The sequence below is a fragment of the Thermobia domestica genome, chromosome 7 (genome assembly GCF_964235325.1).
Source record: "Thermobia domestica chromosome 7, izTheDome1.hap1.1, whole genome shotgun sequence".
Classification (NCBI taxonomy): domain Eukaryota; kingdom Metazoa; phylum Arthropoda; class Insecta; order Zygentoma; family Lepismatidae; genus Thermobia; species Thermobia domestica.
The window spans coordinates 71,283,434-71,301,211 of NC_137460.1; the positions used below are offsets into that span (position 1 = coordinate 71,283,434).

Below are 17,778 nucleotides of genomic sequence, written 5' to 3' on the forward strand. Positions count from 1 at the left end.
AGACAGGAGAGTTGACCAGTTAAAATTCATGCCGCTGGAGGTCCTGCGTCATCTTTTATACCCTGTTTGTGAGTGGTGGTGACACTAGTGGTTTTTTTTTTTTTTTTGTTTGGTCACATGTTTTATAGTCTTGTTTACAAATATGGAGCATGTGTAAAATACAACAATACTGATCGCGAATTTCTGTAAGACTAAGATCAGAATAGTGTTATTTACAACTGGTCTGAGACCGTAATATCCGACTATAATGAGCTATACTTTATTTCCTGATTGATTGTATTCTTCAAATCTCAAGTACTTGTTTCTGTTTATTTGTTTCCTTAATTTTCTGTTCAGGGTGACCAGAGAAACAGTTTCGTATTTCTCAAAATATTCCGTAAGTATGGAAAAGAAAACTAAGTCCTCAAACAATTTTAGGTCATGTCTATTTATAAAATAGAAAACATGGTGGCCCAGTGGCAGAACGCTCACCTCTAGTGCGAGAGGTCCCTGGTTCAATCCCGGGCCATGCGAGTTTGTGATTCAGATTTATTTAGAGGCTCTTCTGTTTCCTCTCACATCCTCTAATTTTTCATAATGATTTACGTTCATTAACCAGCCATCTTCCTTACCTTACAGGGCACAAATTTATGGAACATCGGAGATTTCATATCAAGACTTAAACATATCATTGTTTGCTACGATTTCTTCATTTTTGAGCAAAACATCACTCAAATCTGTCAGAACATAATCTTGCAAACTTTTTCTTAAATAGCTAATATAGTTTTTGTAACACTATCATTCCTGGATCATAATTTAAAGAAAATTATATCAAACTTTAATAACTCTTAATAGTATTTGGATTTTTTAAACAAAATGACGAAATGCCGTTGAAATGTGTTAATTTCATTAATTTTTGATGTCAAAGTTGTCATAGTATTACTTCTATTTCACTTTTGATATTTTAATGGCAATAGTTTTTCTTTTAATGTGCAGAAAAATAATTTTGTGTCTTGCTCTTTGCTAATCACTACACTCCTCTGAGAACGATTTGGCTCCTTTATGCGTAGAAAGTCCAAATGTTTTTTATCTTCATGGGATATTAATTAATGTGTCATGCAATGAAACCAAAATTACACAATTCTTATATTATATATATATCGCTAATTCTATAAATAACTAACAATTTCTGATTAGATCAATACACTTATTTATTAAAACTAAATTAAAGTGTTACAATTTCAACAACTTAAACGTTGTTTTCCTCATACACTCAATCTATTCTTCTGATCCAGTTCTTAATTTGCAGTTTACTACATACTACTGAATTATAAAGAAAAGAACCATTCTATCCCTGCTCCTCTGCTCCTCCTTAGTGGTGCTCATCTAGCTGGTTTTGGTTAAGTAAGTTAAAGTTTCATTTTGTTCAGAACACTCCGACATAGACTAGATAAGTAAGAACTCATATATCCACAGAATGCACACTATTGTAATAAGGACTGAGGATTCGATATATCTTTGTAGAGTATATAGAATACTCAAACATCAGAGAACGTTTAGGAATGCCTGAACTGTAAACTTTATTAAAACTAAAATAAAGTTTACAGTTTCAACAACTTAACGTTGTTTTCCTTAGACAATCAATCTAATTCTATTTTTCAATCTATTCTTCTAATCCAGCTTTTCATTTCCAGTTTATTACATACCAATGAACTACAAGGAAAGGACCCACTCTGTCCCTGCTCTATTGCTGGCACTCACCTAGCTACGTTTGATTAAGTGGGTTAGAATTTCATTTTGATCAGAAAACTCCGACAGAGACTAGATAAGTAACAATCCATATATCTACAGAATGCACATGGTAGTAATAACGACTGAGTATTTGGTATATTTTTGTGGAATGCACAGATTATTCAGACCTTAGAAAACGTCTAGGAATGCTCGAAAATCTTATTGAGGATTTGGAAGATAATGTGGGCTTTAGTAACCGAATTCTCAACTTTTATTCCTGAAATTTGAATAGTTAACGTGGTTCGAGGTTTCTCTCGTTCATTGGTGTTTTTGAATTATTTTCTTGTTATATATTTTATATATTAAGTTTTTTAGTTTTTTTACTACCTTTGTTTTAATTTTTATAGTTTTTTTCTGTTTTAGTATCTTATTTTGTTGTATTTTTACTTGAATTACACTTTTTAATAAGTTATATTTTGAATTTTACATTTGAAGTAGCATTCAACAACAACGGACTCCTCAGAAAAGTTTCCTAGCACTGAAAGGGAAGACAATATTTTTCAAAGAACAAGTATACGTAATCAAACACAGGAGAAAGGGAAACGTATCCTTTCTTCACTTTCTTGGCTCCCATGTTCAGTTATAGTGTGCTACAAGGAAATATCAGGAAACTAGAAGCAATTTGTAATTTTATAAGATATATGTACGATATAAATAAAACATTACAAAGGAGTTTACCCATGTTTAGTGTTCGCAATGAAAATGAAGTGAATTATGCACCGAGGCTAAAGTAGATGGTGATTATGATAATGAACGAAACGGTGTCAAAAAGAAAGTGAAGGAAACGGGAGAATCCGGAAAACCCACGTACACAGTGTTTGTCCACCACCACAGAGTCAACTTGGCACGAATTGAGACTGAACTAGGGACCTCATGCATTAGAGATGAATGCTCTACCACTGAGGCACCACAGTCTGTTTTAAGTTATAGACTACAATTTGAAGTAAATTTGCGTCGCTTTGAAAAAGGCATAACATTTTCTTGTATAAATTATAAGTCGAAAGAAAGAAAGAAAATATAATAAATCGGTAATCGCTTGGAACGTTTATAACAAAAATTAAGAATGACATTCTTCAGTGAATCCTCACTTTGTCACGTGAAGTGAAATTAAGTATTGCAGGCTAATTGTCGCTAAAAGCACGCCACCGTAGCTATTACTAAATGCAGGTACAAAAGTGAAACTTTATAACTGCAGAGTGAATGTGTATATTCTGTTGAAGAACTCTACTCCGCATACGTCTCTACAAATTTATTGAAAAATTAAAGAAAGAAAAAAAGTCAAAACATTCTCGAAGGCCTCATTCCACTAAATTTCTAAAATTGCTTTCCAGCAATATTATACCTTACGGATTTTCTATTGTAGTAAACTAAAGTCTTAGAAAAAATATATAACAGAAAAGAAGTAAGTTATGAGTACAGTACTAATAATAAAACATATATTATTAATTCTCTGTATTTATTCAGTGATATCATTTCAATAACTCTATTGTTCACTTAATTAGTCATTATGCACGTTGAAAAAAAATACCAAGAACTCACATATCTAACAGGTCAATATTAAATGCACAGAAAGTATAACATCCTGACAAGAAAACAAAGTATAATCATTATCTACGAAGAACTCATAACTAATTTGTTCAAAACAGAAGCACAAAAGATACACGAAACAAAAGACGAACAACGTATTTATATTTAATATTTAAGTAAGAATGTCTGAAATTTACGTATAACGTTTTTTCTGCTCTTGTTTTAGACGAATTAAGTTATGCGAGTTCTTCCAAGACAGTAATTAAATGTTGCTGTCTTGTAGAGATGTCATAATGTCCGTACATTTAATACAGTTGCTAGATACATGAGTTCTTGACACATGTTATTTCAACATACATTGTGACAAACAAAAGAGAATAGTAGAGTTTAAAAAATTATATCATTAGATAAATATAGAGGTATAATAATATACGTTTTAATATCAAGTTAATAACAATGTGACAGATATTTTGCCTTATTTCATTTTTATGAGTAGTTTGATACTCATACTAATACTTATGAGTAAAGTGTCGTCAGGTAGAAAAGGGAAAATAGTAGAATGGAAAGAAAAATAAAGGAACTGAAAAATAAGTGTGAAGTATCCAGGGTGGGCGTCATAATGGAGTCTAGAGTCACATTGGATTGTATAAAATTTAAATTATACATTGACAAATTGCTCCCCGAGAAACATTTCATGATTGTCAGGAAGAATTTAGATAATCGTTTTCACAAACAAAAGATCTGAAAAGCTTAAATAAATAAATAAATAAAATTAAAAAAATAAATAAAAAAGAGTAAAGTAAAGAGACGGAAACAAAAACCTTGTTCTTTACTAAAACTTATCAACCCCACAAGTGCTGTGTGAGATGTAATGAACATAATAAAAGTAATAAACCAACTAAAAGACTAAACTCCTGGCATAACAACCTTTATGGCAACAAGATCTACCAGCCAGCTTTTGGCGTTTGGGGTGATGTGTAGTCAGCACAGCTCCCCTTGCAGTTAATGTTGGCCTTCTAGACAGAAGTTTGCTACTTTTTTCTTTCTTCCAAGTGGCTCCCCAATTGTCCTCATGACGCTGGGAGGACATTGCAATGCCAACACCTTCTGGTATGTACGAATAGTCACCCCTCTCTCCTCTGACCAGACCCAGCACTGCTTGACTTGGTTGATCTCACGAGGGGCGGTATTCTAGTGCAGTTAAGGTATTGACACTAATAAACTAACGTATTTGATTAAATAATTCTACGTCAAAGAAGCACCATGTGAAAAGAATCTTATTTTATTATTACTACATACTAAACAACGTTCTTCACAGAAAGATAGTCTTAATAAAGAGAATCATTCCACATGTGCACGATTCTAAAATACAAATTTAAAATTATTCATCAAATCCTCTTAACTAGAAAGAACGAGACAGACAAATAGAAGAAGAGGAAAAAGAGAGAGTATGTGCGTACCTACATATTACGTGCAAAGATTTCTTTTATTTAAAAAAGAGAAGAGAATACATAAAAAAATAGCATGCAGTAACGTACCCAAAACTCGGAAAACAAACTTAGCTTGTATAACATTACAAGCATGCCACTTTCAAATTTTTCTTTGTTCGTTTAAATCCAACCTGTAACTATAATCCTGTGTAATTAAACAGGGTTTCAAATAAGTGTGCGTCCATGGGATACAATTTGCATCATTCGTTTTTCTTGTTTCATAAAAAAAATGAATAATATAATATGATGTGATACTTTTTAATAATATAAATTCAATGCACTTACAAGCTTTCTTTGTTTCAAGGCAAAAGCAATTAAATAAACGCATTCAAATCATGAATAATATTGTTCATATACGAATTACTGAAACTTCTTCTTGGCATGTATCGAGTGTTCTAATAAATGGCGCCCACGGATCACAAGAAACTATTCTAGAAGTTAAAATAAAACAAAAGTGCTAGATAATGACGTACCCTTTAGGGTGTTCTTCAGGTGCTAAAGTCAACCAAATATTTAACGATGTGGTAGCGTCATAGATAAATTTTGGGGCAAAGCATAGATCTACGATTCTATCTTCATGTTAAATCAATCCTTTCCAGATGGCAATTAAAAACAGGAGATGCTAACACTAACCCTATCTATTAGCATCGGTACAAGTCATGTATATGAAATATGTAAATATCAATAAACACAGTTCCTTTGCCCACAAAGGAACAAACGCATATACATAAACTGCTAAAGATGTGAGTTATCTTGGAGCATTATATCGATGTGGTTAATATCAACATCTACTGGCTTTAGCTGACATCTGTTAAGAATTGATGTAGCTGCTTGATATATTTGTAGAACAATGCAAACAGTTCAAAGTTTATCTATGATGTTGCCATATTGTCAATTTTTTGATTGCCCTTAGCTCGGACAATATACTCCATTATATTGTATTTTCATTTTATTTTCACTTGTAAAATAATTTTTTGTGGTCCGTGAGCACCATTTTTCAAACACACCCGATATATACTAACTCGAAGAAGATGATTCGAAATAATCATTCGTAAGCCATGCCGAAGGCTATGGAGTCCAAAAGGAATCTCTGATTGGATTGACCTGTCTCTGTACTTACCCATGGCCGCACACGAATACACCGGGACCACCATTTGTAATCTTGCTGTTTCGATGCGATACTCACATGGGTTGAATCAGCCATAGAAGTGTCCTGTGTGCGGTATATGCCTATGGGTATCTCACACGTTGTTGAGCAAAGTTTTTGGTATAATCTGCCATACGTTCTAATCCACATATCGTCTTTCGTAATTTTCATCTGATGAGAAACGTGTGAAAAATTAAATTAATTTTCAACATGAAATAATACAATGATAATACTGTTAACGTATGCAATTTAACACACTAATTCATATAGAAGCGCAAATAATGCATCGTAGATTTTGCTGCGACAGTTCACAAAGCTCACTCTTTTCCTATCATGCTTTTCCTTGAGTTACTTCTTGAACTGGTACATATTCATGTTGTTCCTTTTGTATACAGGACAAGAGTAACTTGAACACTTAAAGCCAAGATTAAATGGACTCCCTCCTGAGAATCAATAAACTATACACAAAACAATTTAATATGAGCGTATAGTGGCCACATATTCCTTTTTGAAACAAAACTGTTTCCATATTAATTAACATTATAATATATGTAGTATATGTTTTGTAACGTTTGTTAACTGAGGAAATTTTGATATAGTAAAAGTAGGATGAGATTTTCTTATTTGTTGTAATTTATGATGTAATCCCATTGCTTGTCTAAACTACATTAATACAGGTTTAATTTAGGATCCTTGGTACTTGGTTAATGAAGGGCAATTTTCATTAGGACCAAGGATTTTAAATTAAACTTGCATTTATTGTAGACTATAGAAGCAATGGGACAACTTTATAAATTACTAAGAAAAACTTATACCTATTGTTACTGCACCAAAAGTTTCATACCACTCCAGTTTGTAAAGTCACAAAACTTTCATCTACGTAGTTTGATGTTGATGGATACAGAAGACTTCTGTTTAGAAAAGGAATGTGGTAGCTACCACATGTTCATATTCAGCTATTCTGTATAGAGTTTATCAATTCTCAGAAGAGGATAGGCGTAATACATAATCTAGCTATACGGGAAAACATTCTTTTTCCCTATACAAGAGAAACAACATAAACATGTATCACTTCCAAAAAAAAAAAAAAAAAAAAAAAAAAAAAAAAAAAAAAAAAAAAAAAAAAGAGCAAGTAATAAAGTTTGTAAAATATGGCAGCAAACCATGACTTCACAACGTATAATAAGTAACAATATTTGTTCTTTTACATAGTATCATATGTTACACGCCGATCTGATTGTTAATAATATATTGCTAGGTACTAAGTTAATTATTGTATTCCTGCAGACATCTACATTGCTAGCTTTCAAGAAAAGCTTATTCGTTTCTGTTTTTACTTTATTATTATTATTATTGTATATCTATCTATCTATATATCGGGTGTTCTAAAAATGGCGCCCACGAACCACAGAGCACTATTTTACAGGTCAAAATAAAGCGAAAATATTATATGATGGTATACCCACCAGGGCCTTTTTCAGCCGCTATGGGAATCAAAATTTCACTATGTGGTAACACCGCAGATTAACATGGACCCATTAACATTACTCTACGAATCCATCAAGTAATTACATATCGATTGCTATACTAATAAGTGTCGCTAGTGTCAATCTATATTGACTTTAACTGCCATCTGCAAAGAATCAATGTAACTATTTCATAGATTGGTAGATATACTCTATGGCTCTTTATCTACGACGTTGCCACATAATGAAATTTGCGTCTCCAGAAGATAACCCGAAAGCTATATAAATATATATATTTTTTGGTTTACTTTGACTTTACTTTTACTTTGAGTAGTGCTATGTGGTCCGTGGGCGCCATTTTCAGAACACTCGATATATCTCTCTCTCTCTCGATATATACATGGAAGGAAAATTTATGGACAGAAGATTTTTAAAATCGATATAATATATATAAATGAATGTAACAATGTCTGTCCGCGAACTCCTAGACCGCTGCAATAATTTTGATGATTTTTGTAGCACAGGTGGATCATAGCCTGACTTAGATTTTAGGGATGGTACTTTATTAAAATGCGTATTTTAAGGAAAGAACAGGTTCACAATTTATGCGACAAATTGACTTTCTCACGAGTGAACTTAGGACAATGAAACTTGGTCTGTAAATTTTTATTTAAAATAAATGGACACATGTCTCACATTTCTTGGAAATTCCTGTCTTTGAGAGAAATATCATCCATATATATAATAAAAATAAACTGTACAAATGTTTGGCCCCCAAACTCCTCTTAGTCTGATGTACCCTAATTTCGATGATTTTTTGATACATGAGTAGACAATCGAGGCTAATTTAGGTTTCTTGCATATTATTTTAATTAAGATGCAAATTCAAAGGATTAAAATGCATACCTCATGAGCCTGTCAAGCTTGAAAGATGGAAGTTTGTATACAAATTCCTCATTAAAAATAAGGAAAAGCATATCCGAGCGTTTCTAAAAATCTCCATTTTAAAGGGAGTCGGTATGGAGTATTTTCTATCATACCAACATAAGGGAGTTACGTTCCAACATAACTTTATAGAATAGTTTCAGAATAATTTCAACCAAAGTTGGTACAGTCCGCAGAAAAAAAAACTGCAACATGAGCATGTAAGTTTATTGTGAAAGACGAAGTCTTTTGCTCCAAAATAAGTGTGTAAGGGAGGACATTGAGGTTTCTCCTGGCGTGATTCGTGCCACTTAGATGTTATGTTGATTCCCTGCGTTGTCAGGTGTAGTTTCTCAATAAACTTACATGCTCGTGTTGCAGGTTTTTGCTGCGGACTGTACACATACTAAACCCTGTTCGACCTAAGCTCTAAACTGCGATAAACAAAGGCACGTGAAATTAAATCTCGCTGATTTGCTGTTGGCCTACCGACGCTTGTACTCCTCCGCAAAGTAGTTCATATGATTTGATTATTACTTTTACTATGAAGCTCCATATAAAACTGCTACATTATTATAAATGGCAAAAAATATAATACGGATTATCTAATAATACTGGAACCAAGTGTGGTTAATGAAACAATAGAAATAAACATTAAGCATGTGGAGTAATTATGGCGCCAATTCAACTGTGGACGCGTGTTCTGCTTTCAAGCCTGAAAGACGGCTCACATGAATTCCAGTTCCGCGAGTGTTGTGTGAAACACTAACAAGGTTACAACGATATTGTATATATATTTTGTGATTTCTTCTATTTTTATATTTTGATTTTGGGATAACGGTGCATAAAAATACACAATCTGTCGTGTAGAAGAAGAAGAAAAAAGAAATTATAGGTTGTTGATTTTAAATAGAAAGAAATAAGATGTAATCTCAATCGTTAAAGATATAGGTTGGTTTTATAGAGGTAATCTACATATATAGTTGTCATAACAACTAAAAAAAAAAAAAAAAAAAAAAAAAAAAAAAAAAAAAAAAAAAAAACACTTAGTGGAGTCTTGATAATAAAAAAGGTAATAGTAATACAAGTTGTCTTGACTGAGTTAATGTGATTTGATCGTGATATATTTTAAGAATTACACGTATGTTATAAGGTAAACCTTTACACACTAAGCAACAATTATTTACCAGCTAGATTCATTTTTTTTTAATCTTTCGAGTTTTTTTCTTTCTTTTCTGCTGCTGCTGTAAGTATCTAGACAACACGAGACAGTATTGTCAAAATACACGTGTATAATTTGCTCCTCCCCGTGGGGAGTGGGAGTGATACATCACTAGCCAATCGTATTTGTGACAAGCGGAAGGATACAAATATCTTGTTTATCGGAATTTAGAGCTTACGCTGAACAGGGAATAGCTACAATCTGAAATAAGTACTGCAGAGGTAAGACACTTCTAGTATTCCTATGGGTGGGAAGGGGTGATATGTAAAATTAATAGGAACTACCGATAGTAGTGTCGAATTCATAGTTTTCGGGGTCGCTAAGGTGGATAGTGAATCTCTCAATGGCGTTTAAGTTCAAGTTTAGCTTTCAATTGGGGAAGACATTCCTAGCATACCGTGGGAATGGGAAAGCTGATGTGTAAAAATAAAAACGACCAATATTAGAGTCGAATTCATAGTATTCGGAGTCACTAAGATAAGTAGTGATATTCCTAGTGCTGTATAAGTCCAAGTTCGGCTTTTAGTAGGGGGTAGAACACCTCTAGCATTCCTAGGAGTGGAAGTGGGAGAAGGTGACGTGTAAAAATAAACAAAAACGACAAATATCAGTGTCGAATTCATAATTTCTTTTGGTCACTGAGATGAATAGTGACAGTCTTAAATACGTTTAAGTCCATGTTCAGCATCCATCATCATCAGGGGAGAGGAGGGCTGAAAAATAAAATGTGCAAAATGACCCGAGCTTAGTGTTAAATTCATAGTTTTCGTTGGTCATTAAGTTGATTGGTAACAGTCCCCATGACATTTAGTTGATTTCATTTTAGCGTGTCTTTCAGCAACGAGGTTATGTGAAATGTGGACCTACAGCTTAATATGGGATCCAAACTCCATGAGCTCCCGCAGGGAATCTAACTCGGGTCTCCCACGCCAAAGGCACATACACTAACCACTTAGCCACGAAGTAGCTCTCCGATGACATTTAAGGCAAATTTAAGCAAGAAGGGGCATGCTAACTGGCATGGGAATTTTATGTATTTATTTCACTCATATTGACAGGGGCAACGCGAAGGCGTTCTCTTCGTCATTCATTTATTTCATTCATTTCTTTATTTTCAAATGTTTTGTAAAGTCTTATTCTCCCGTGCGAAAACGGGCATTTCATCTTATATCTATCTATCTATCTATCTATCTATATACAGGGTGACCGCGTGACTATGTTACAAAATTTAAGGGATGATTCCTGACACAGAAACAAGAAAAAAAGTTCAAATAAACTTTTGTCCAACGTACATAATTTCGAAGCTACAAGGTGCCGAAAGCGTGGGAAAATGACATTCAAAGCTCTATAGCTCGACTATGGTGAATGATAGAGCTAATGCGGCATGGTCACGTCAAAGACACCGAAGCTGCTGTATTCAAAAATGCTTAGGTCGAGATCGTGCAATTCGTGCACAAGGGATTCCCCAAAGGAGCGTAGGGATTCCCGGATAATCTGTCAAGAAAGATGGGTCGAAAAGGATACGGATGAATAGCTGTCAAAACTGCTAGCAATAATGCGTCTGTACTAAGTCGATATCTCGCACAAACACAAAACGGTGAACAGTTTTATACGTGCCATGTGTGGTTGCATAACGCGCACTAAATAAGACATGAAAGGAAACATGAATGGAAAATGTGAATAATTTGGTACAAATGATAAATACATGATAGTACACTGTCCTGTTCATTGTACTTATAGACGCGTTTAATAAAGGGAATAATCATGAAACGTACTAAAATGTTGTACAAACATCACACTAACAATGTTTTCTTACATGTAGTTTTGTCATTGAAAGCAAGTAAAACTAAGGGGAAAAACCGGGGGATATGGGTGCTTTCATCCAGGCAGAAATCTTATTTTATTTGATGATACGAGCCGAGGATTTACAAGAGGATTTTTCCGCCATCCCATGTTAATTTGACCACTGCCAAAGAACAACAGTAAAATATCCGTTTCTTATCATTAGCCGTAATGTGCGTTACGCGAACATTGAAAAAGAACAAGGAAAAATAATTTATCAGCACGTTTGTTTTAGACGCTGCTTCCGATCTTTTGCAGGACTGATTCCGAGATTTTGTCTAGAATGCTTATCATTTCGTCATATTGTTATCGTTTAGAAGATATTTTGTTTTCACAGACGCTGTTATCACCCGAAGTACGCCACAGTTTGCAGGTTCGATCACAAGCATTTGTTCTTCCTTCTGTCGTAGAAAACAATCGAAGGTAAGGAAAGTACTGTATAAGACAACCCTACTAGAAGGTGTTGTGGAAGGTGGAAGGTCATTCTTCATGTGGTTTGTTCGTAGCGTACGAGTTCCTTAGTGCAGTTTGTGCTTTGCTTGTTCGAATGTGAGATCAAATGGAGTATTCGATAGCAGAACTTGCGGACATGATATTTGTATACGGTCAAGCAAATGGCAACAGTCGAGTAGCTGATAGGTTATATCGACTGAAGTATCCACAAAGAAGACGTCCAGCCCATACTATGTTTGCCAGACTTTTTCAACGCTTACGAGACACGGGGAATTTACAACCTCAATACTACGACCAAGGAAAACGAAGAATCACAAGGACTCCGGACTTTGAAGAACAAGTGCTTGATGGTTTGCCCAAGACCCAACAGTAAGTACCCGGAAAGTAGCACGTGAAAGGGGAGTAGCATAAGATACTGTTTCGAAAGTAGTACACGAGCAACAGTTACATCCCTATCACCCGCAGAGGGTTCAGGCCTTACGTCCAACTGACTTTCAACCTCGCGTTCGGTTTTGTGAGTGGTTTCTCCAACGCTCTGTAATTGATCCGCAGTTTGCTTCCTACTTGCTTTTCACCGACGAAGCTTGTTTTACGAAAGACGGGATATTTATTAGTCACAATAGTCATGTATGGGCAGACGAAAATCCTTATGTAATTGTGGAAAGGAGCCACCAAGACCGATTCGCCATAAATATGTGGGTGGGTATTATCAGTGATCATATAATAGGTCCATATTTACTACCACCACGATTAACTGCACCAGTGTATACGAGATTCCTGCGAGACATACTTCCAGAGTTATTAGAGGATGTCCCTCTCGGTGTTCGTCAACGGATGTGGTTTCAACATGATGGCGCCCCAGTTCACTTTTCAGCTACTACGCGAGAGTATTTGAATCAAACGTTTCGTGACAGATGGATTGGAAGAGGCGGTCCTTGTAATTGGCCTGCACGTTCCCCAAATTTGCCTCCACTTAATTTTTTCTTGTGGGGTCATGTCAAAACACTTGTCTATGAAACGCCTATAAACAACGCAGAAGAACTATTAGCACGAATACTCGCTGCCTGTGATACTATAAGAACAGATCCTGGGTTGTTACAGCGGATGCGTCAGAACTTACTGCGACGCTGTAACGCCTGTGTTGAAGTAGAGGGACGCCATGTCCATCACCTATTGTAGGATAATTGGGAGATTTGTCTCGTTTACAGGTAATTGATGATGTTCTTGGCTGCATTCAATCCTGCTGAAAAATGTTGATTGAAGACATTATTCCCATTCTTGTGACTTTTTTTTTTTTTTTTTAGGAAACAACCTCTTTTGCATTATGGTTGTTTCGCTCAGTTTTGTTTATTTGTTTTCAATGACAACAATACATGGAAGAAAGACTTTAAAGGTGTGATCCTTTTACAACATTTTAGTACGTTTCATGACTAAGCGATTGTTCAATGATAGGACAGCTTAATATCATGTATTTACCATTTGTACCAAATTATTCACATTTTCCATTCATGTTTCCTTTCATGTCTTATTTAGTGCGCGTTATGCAACCACACATGGCACGTATAAAACTGTTCACCGTTTTGTGTTTGTGCGAGATATCGACTTAGTACAGACGCATTATTGCTAGCAGTTTTGACAGCTATTCATCCGTATCCTTTTCGACCCATCTTTCTTGACAGATTATCCGGGAATCCCTACGCTCCTTTGGGGAATCCCTTGTGCACGAATTGCACGATCTCGACCTAAGCATTTTTGAATACAGCAGCTTCGGTGTCTTTGACGTGACCATGCCGCATTAGCTCTATCATTCACCATAGTCGAGCTATAGAGCTTTGAATGTCATTTTCCCACGCTTTCGGCACCTTGTAGCTTCGAAATTATGTACGTTGGACAAAAGTTTATTTGAACTTTTTTTCTTGTTTCTGTGTCAGGAATCATCCCTTAAATTTTGTAACATAGTTACGCGGTCACCCTGTATATATATATATATATATATATATATATATATATATATATATATATATATATATATATATATAAACTACGAATTTGATAAATCTTTAGTAATAATTCTATAAAGCCTCAGATACTCTTACATAAGATTTATTTGGCCTTATGCAGAGTCATTCTGACGTATGATTAGCATCATACTAAAGACCTGACTACTGCAGGAAACATATGTTCGTCGAACTCTTTAGTCTGGCACTAATCATGCGTCAGAACGATTCTGCATAAGACCCAGTAAGTTTTATATTATATATTTTAAATCTACCAGTAAATTTTCTTTTTAAATATTTTTGAAAAAGCGAGGAACTTTTCTTGAATGCTAGAAGAATATGAAAATAAACTAAATGCATCCTAATGCTCTAATTTTGCTCAAAACTCTTTTTAACCAACCTCCACCAAATTTGTCATGGTATTCGAGGTTACAAGGAAAAGGTTTTGATACAGAGATTTCTTTTTTTGGATTGACCACGTTGCTAAGAAACGATAACAGAAAAAATGTCCCATATACTTAACAGTGAAACTTACGTATTGTAATATTTATGCCGCATCTATCTCTTAGTTGAATACTTTTGTCAAACGAGACCACTACTGAAAACTAGTTTAAGATCCTTACAAATAAAGTATGAACATCTTGGAGTATAAATTTCGCGTATTATCGATCTTGGTACTATTGATTAAGTTCAAAAATAATTTTGAAGTGCTACTGCATACATTTTGCATTAAATTTTGTTTCTCGATAACGTGAATAATATTTTCACAATCAAGGTTTACTGCAGAATTTCAAAATTTTAATAACGTACATTCGAATATCCAAGCACCACAATTCATCCTCCTGTCAATTGTGCAATTAATAGATCGGAAGATGAAAACAACATATGGGACATATTTGTAAGTCACAAGGTTAAGATATTATTATAAGAAAATATTTACTTATCTAGCGCACTTATTTTAATTAGATCCTTATAATTTCGATAGCTCTTACAGCTTCTTGGTATCTTCTACGGAGGACGTGGCCCTTGAGTGTTTTGTACTTTTTATTAATACTCACTGTCACAAAAAAAGTATACTCCAAAACTGTTCGGAATAATTATTTTCTTACACAAACATACACATAATCGGAATGCAGAGTCACTATCTTAGAACATTACTTATGAAAGATTGCTGAAAAGTTTTTTGGGGTCAGTATGGGAAATTTGGATGTAAACATAAAACCACTGTAGTTAACTAGCAGCGTTCACCCCGCTTCGCTGGGGTCACCCCGGAACGCAATAAACTTTGTTACTTAGATAATTTTTACTTTTTCGCTTTCAAGTGATATGATAAAAACCATAGAAGATTGCAGTAAATGTTAACATTATATCGCCTGTCATTTATGTTAACCCGCCGAGTGACACGGTCATGTGGGTTGCATATAAATACGGTTAGATTTAGCTATGATGAGCTAACAAAGGATTTCTACGTTATGGACACTTGAATGGTCAATTATCTCAAGACACTGGTAATTGAAAATTAAAGTGATATGATAAAAATCATCTAGGGTCCAAATCTTAATAACCCCCCAAAAATGAAAGAAATTGGTTCAGCCGTATTAGCGTGATGAGCTAACAAAGGATTTGTACGTTCTCTTTTATATATATAGATTACTTTTAGAGCTAGATGGCTTAACGATATAATTCAAGTTTCAATTCATAAAAATTAAATTCCTAAAAGATTTAGTTCCAGCTCCCTAGTCCTAATGTAGTATGATTAGAAGATGTGTCGGTCAACTTGCTAAAAAGCACTATCCAAAGCTATTGATAAGGATTTAGGTCCATATCCCTAGTCCTAATGTAATATGATTAGAAATTGTGTCGGTCAACTGGTAAAAAGCATTGTTCAAGGCTATTGATAAAGATTTAGGTCCATCTCTATAGCTCTAATAGAGTATGATTAGAAGTTGTGTCGGTCAACTGTTAACAAGCATCATCTAAAGCTATTGAACACGATTTAGGTCCATCTCCCTAGTCCTAATGTAGTATGATTAGAAGATGTGTCGGTCAACTGGTAAAAAGCATCATCCAAAGCTATTGATAAAATTTTAGTTCCATATCCCTAGTCCTAATGTAGTATGATTAGAAGTAGTGTGGGTCAAATTGTAAAAAGCATCATGTAACATCTACTCGATTTAAACACATAAAGGTGACCTCCTCTGTAAAAGATATCAGGGAGCTCTAAGATATATCCAAATTATAAGGTTCTAATTAAAAGAACCAGACGTTAGGTACACAAAAAATGTTCTTTCTTACACATAATGGCGTATAAAATGAATACTCTAACATATTAAATGTTGTTAGTTGATGTTGGTTTTCAGTTATTTTTTTACGCCAATAAGTTTTTTTTTTTTTTTTTTTAAACGCCAATCGACATCACGCTCACTTAACTCATGATTTCGGGTACCTTTGCGACCCTTGAGAAGACTGAAGCAGAGAAGAACATATCAATTTTTCCCTCCTAACGTTAACATGTCAACTATAAGTTCGAAATGCCTGTTACAGTTTGTCTTCCTCTAAACTTGCCATTGCTTTCAACTGTTCTCCACTAAAGTTTTGCTGACTATGGTGCTAATTGCACTTATCGTATGAAGCAAAAATAATGACAAACTATTGACATGCATTGTTTCCTTCTATTTACTTTGTATCGTGCATCAATTATTATTATTATTATTGTGTTGTCAATGTAGTAAAGCTCTTTCATACGTCCTCAGGCATAATGCGTTGGAGTGAAACTCAAGGATATAGCAGATCATGGTATTGGGGCACTTCAATCGACCCATCAATAGAGATAGATTGCATATTACTGTCATTCTATTATAAGCCGGGCATCCGTTGTATTAAACAGTGAATTCATTCAAATGCCTGGGAGCATACTGGAGGAAATCGTCTAAAAGAATGACAAAAAATTAATAGCTTTTTTTTTTTTTTTTTTTTTTTTGTAGATCATGAATTTCTCGACATGAAAAGCTAGATGCAATTGTGTTATCACAAGTACAGAAATAAATAAAAGAGATAAATGTGCATAGTAATAATGAACAATAGTTTGCACAAGTAATAAAATCTACTTTTGTAATATTGTGATTTAAATACCTTTGTGTTTATAGCACATCTCGTTCTGATTTTGAGGATGTCTTTTCAGGTTTGGTTGGTTGGATTAGAATTTAACGTTCCTTTGAGCACCGAGGCTATATGAGACGTGGATTTACTCCTTAACATAGGACCCGAACCATATGAACTCCCACCGAGAATCAAACCCGGGTCTCCTGTACCACAAACGTACACGCTAATCATACAGCCATGAGAGAGCTCTTTCAGGTATAAATTGCTATAGGTCAGTGTTTCTTTTATTTTTTCACATACCTCTTATTTTTCAAAATATTTATGGCACAAGAACGCATCAACGTAAGTATCATCTATGCATTCGAATACTAATGCATCTTACGAATTTTTATATGCAAACTGTTTACCAATGGAATTTCCTTATACATTTTTTTTAAAAGTTAGTTTCTTCCGATAAGTATGTCCATAGATGATATCGAAAGACCATGTAAACCATTCTGACACTTACCATAATTTTCAAGAGCACTATTTGTAGAACCTTCAGCAATAATAGTCAAAGTACAATTTGAATACAAACAAAACAAACTTTTTCTTCAATGGTCAAGACGAAAAATGGTAACAATATTTAAAGCAAGAGATGGTAAATCTCTCTCATGCCTTTTAGTAGCAATGGAAAGTATGTTATCTAACGATGGTAACGTTACATTCATTAGCCAGTTCGCGATGATGTCCTTTAACAAGTGTAGTCTGGTAAGAAAATTTGGTTTAATAGTTTCAAAATGTAGGGGAGGGTGCTGTACCTGCGGCCAGTGCTCATTAAAAGTCATGTGTTGTTGGG

General features: G+C 34.5%; 1 protein-coding gene across 5 annotated transcripts in view; it reads right to left on the minus strand.

Moving 5' to 3' along the window:
- Positions 1–17,778, minus strand: part of SLO2 (slowpoke 2) — a 664,715-nt gene that overhangs the window by 29,888 nt on the left and 617,049 nt on the right. For all 5 annotated transcript variants that reach the window (XM_081764837.1, XM_081764838.1, XM_081764841.1 and 2 more), the window contains one exon: positions 5,974–6,105. In XM_081764837.1, coding sequence (XP_081620963.1) covers positions 5,974–6,105 — 132 coding nt within the window. The remainder of the gene's footprint in view (positions 1–5,973; positions 6,106–17,778) is intronic.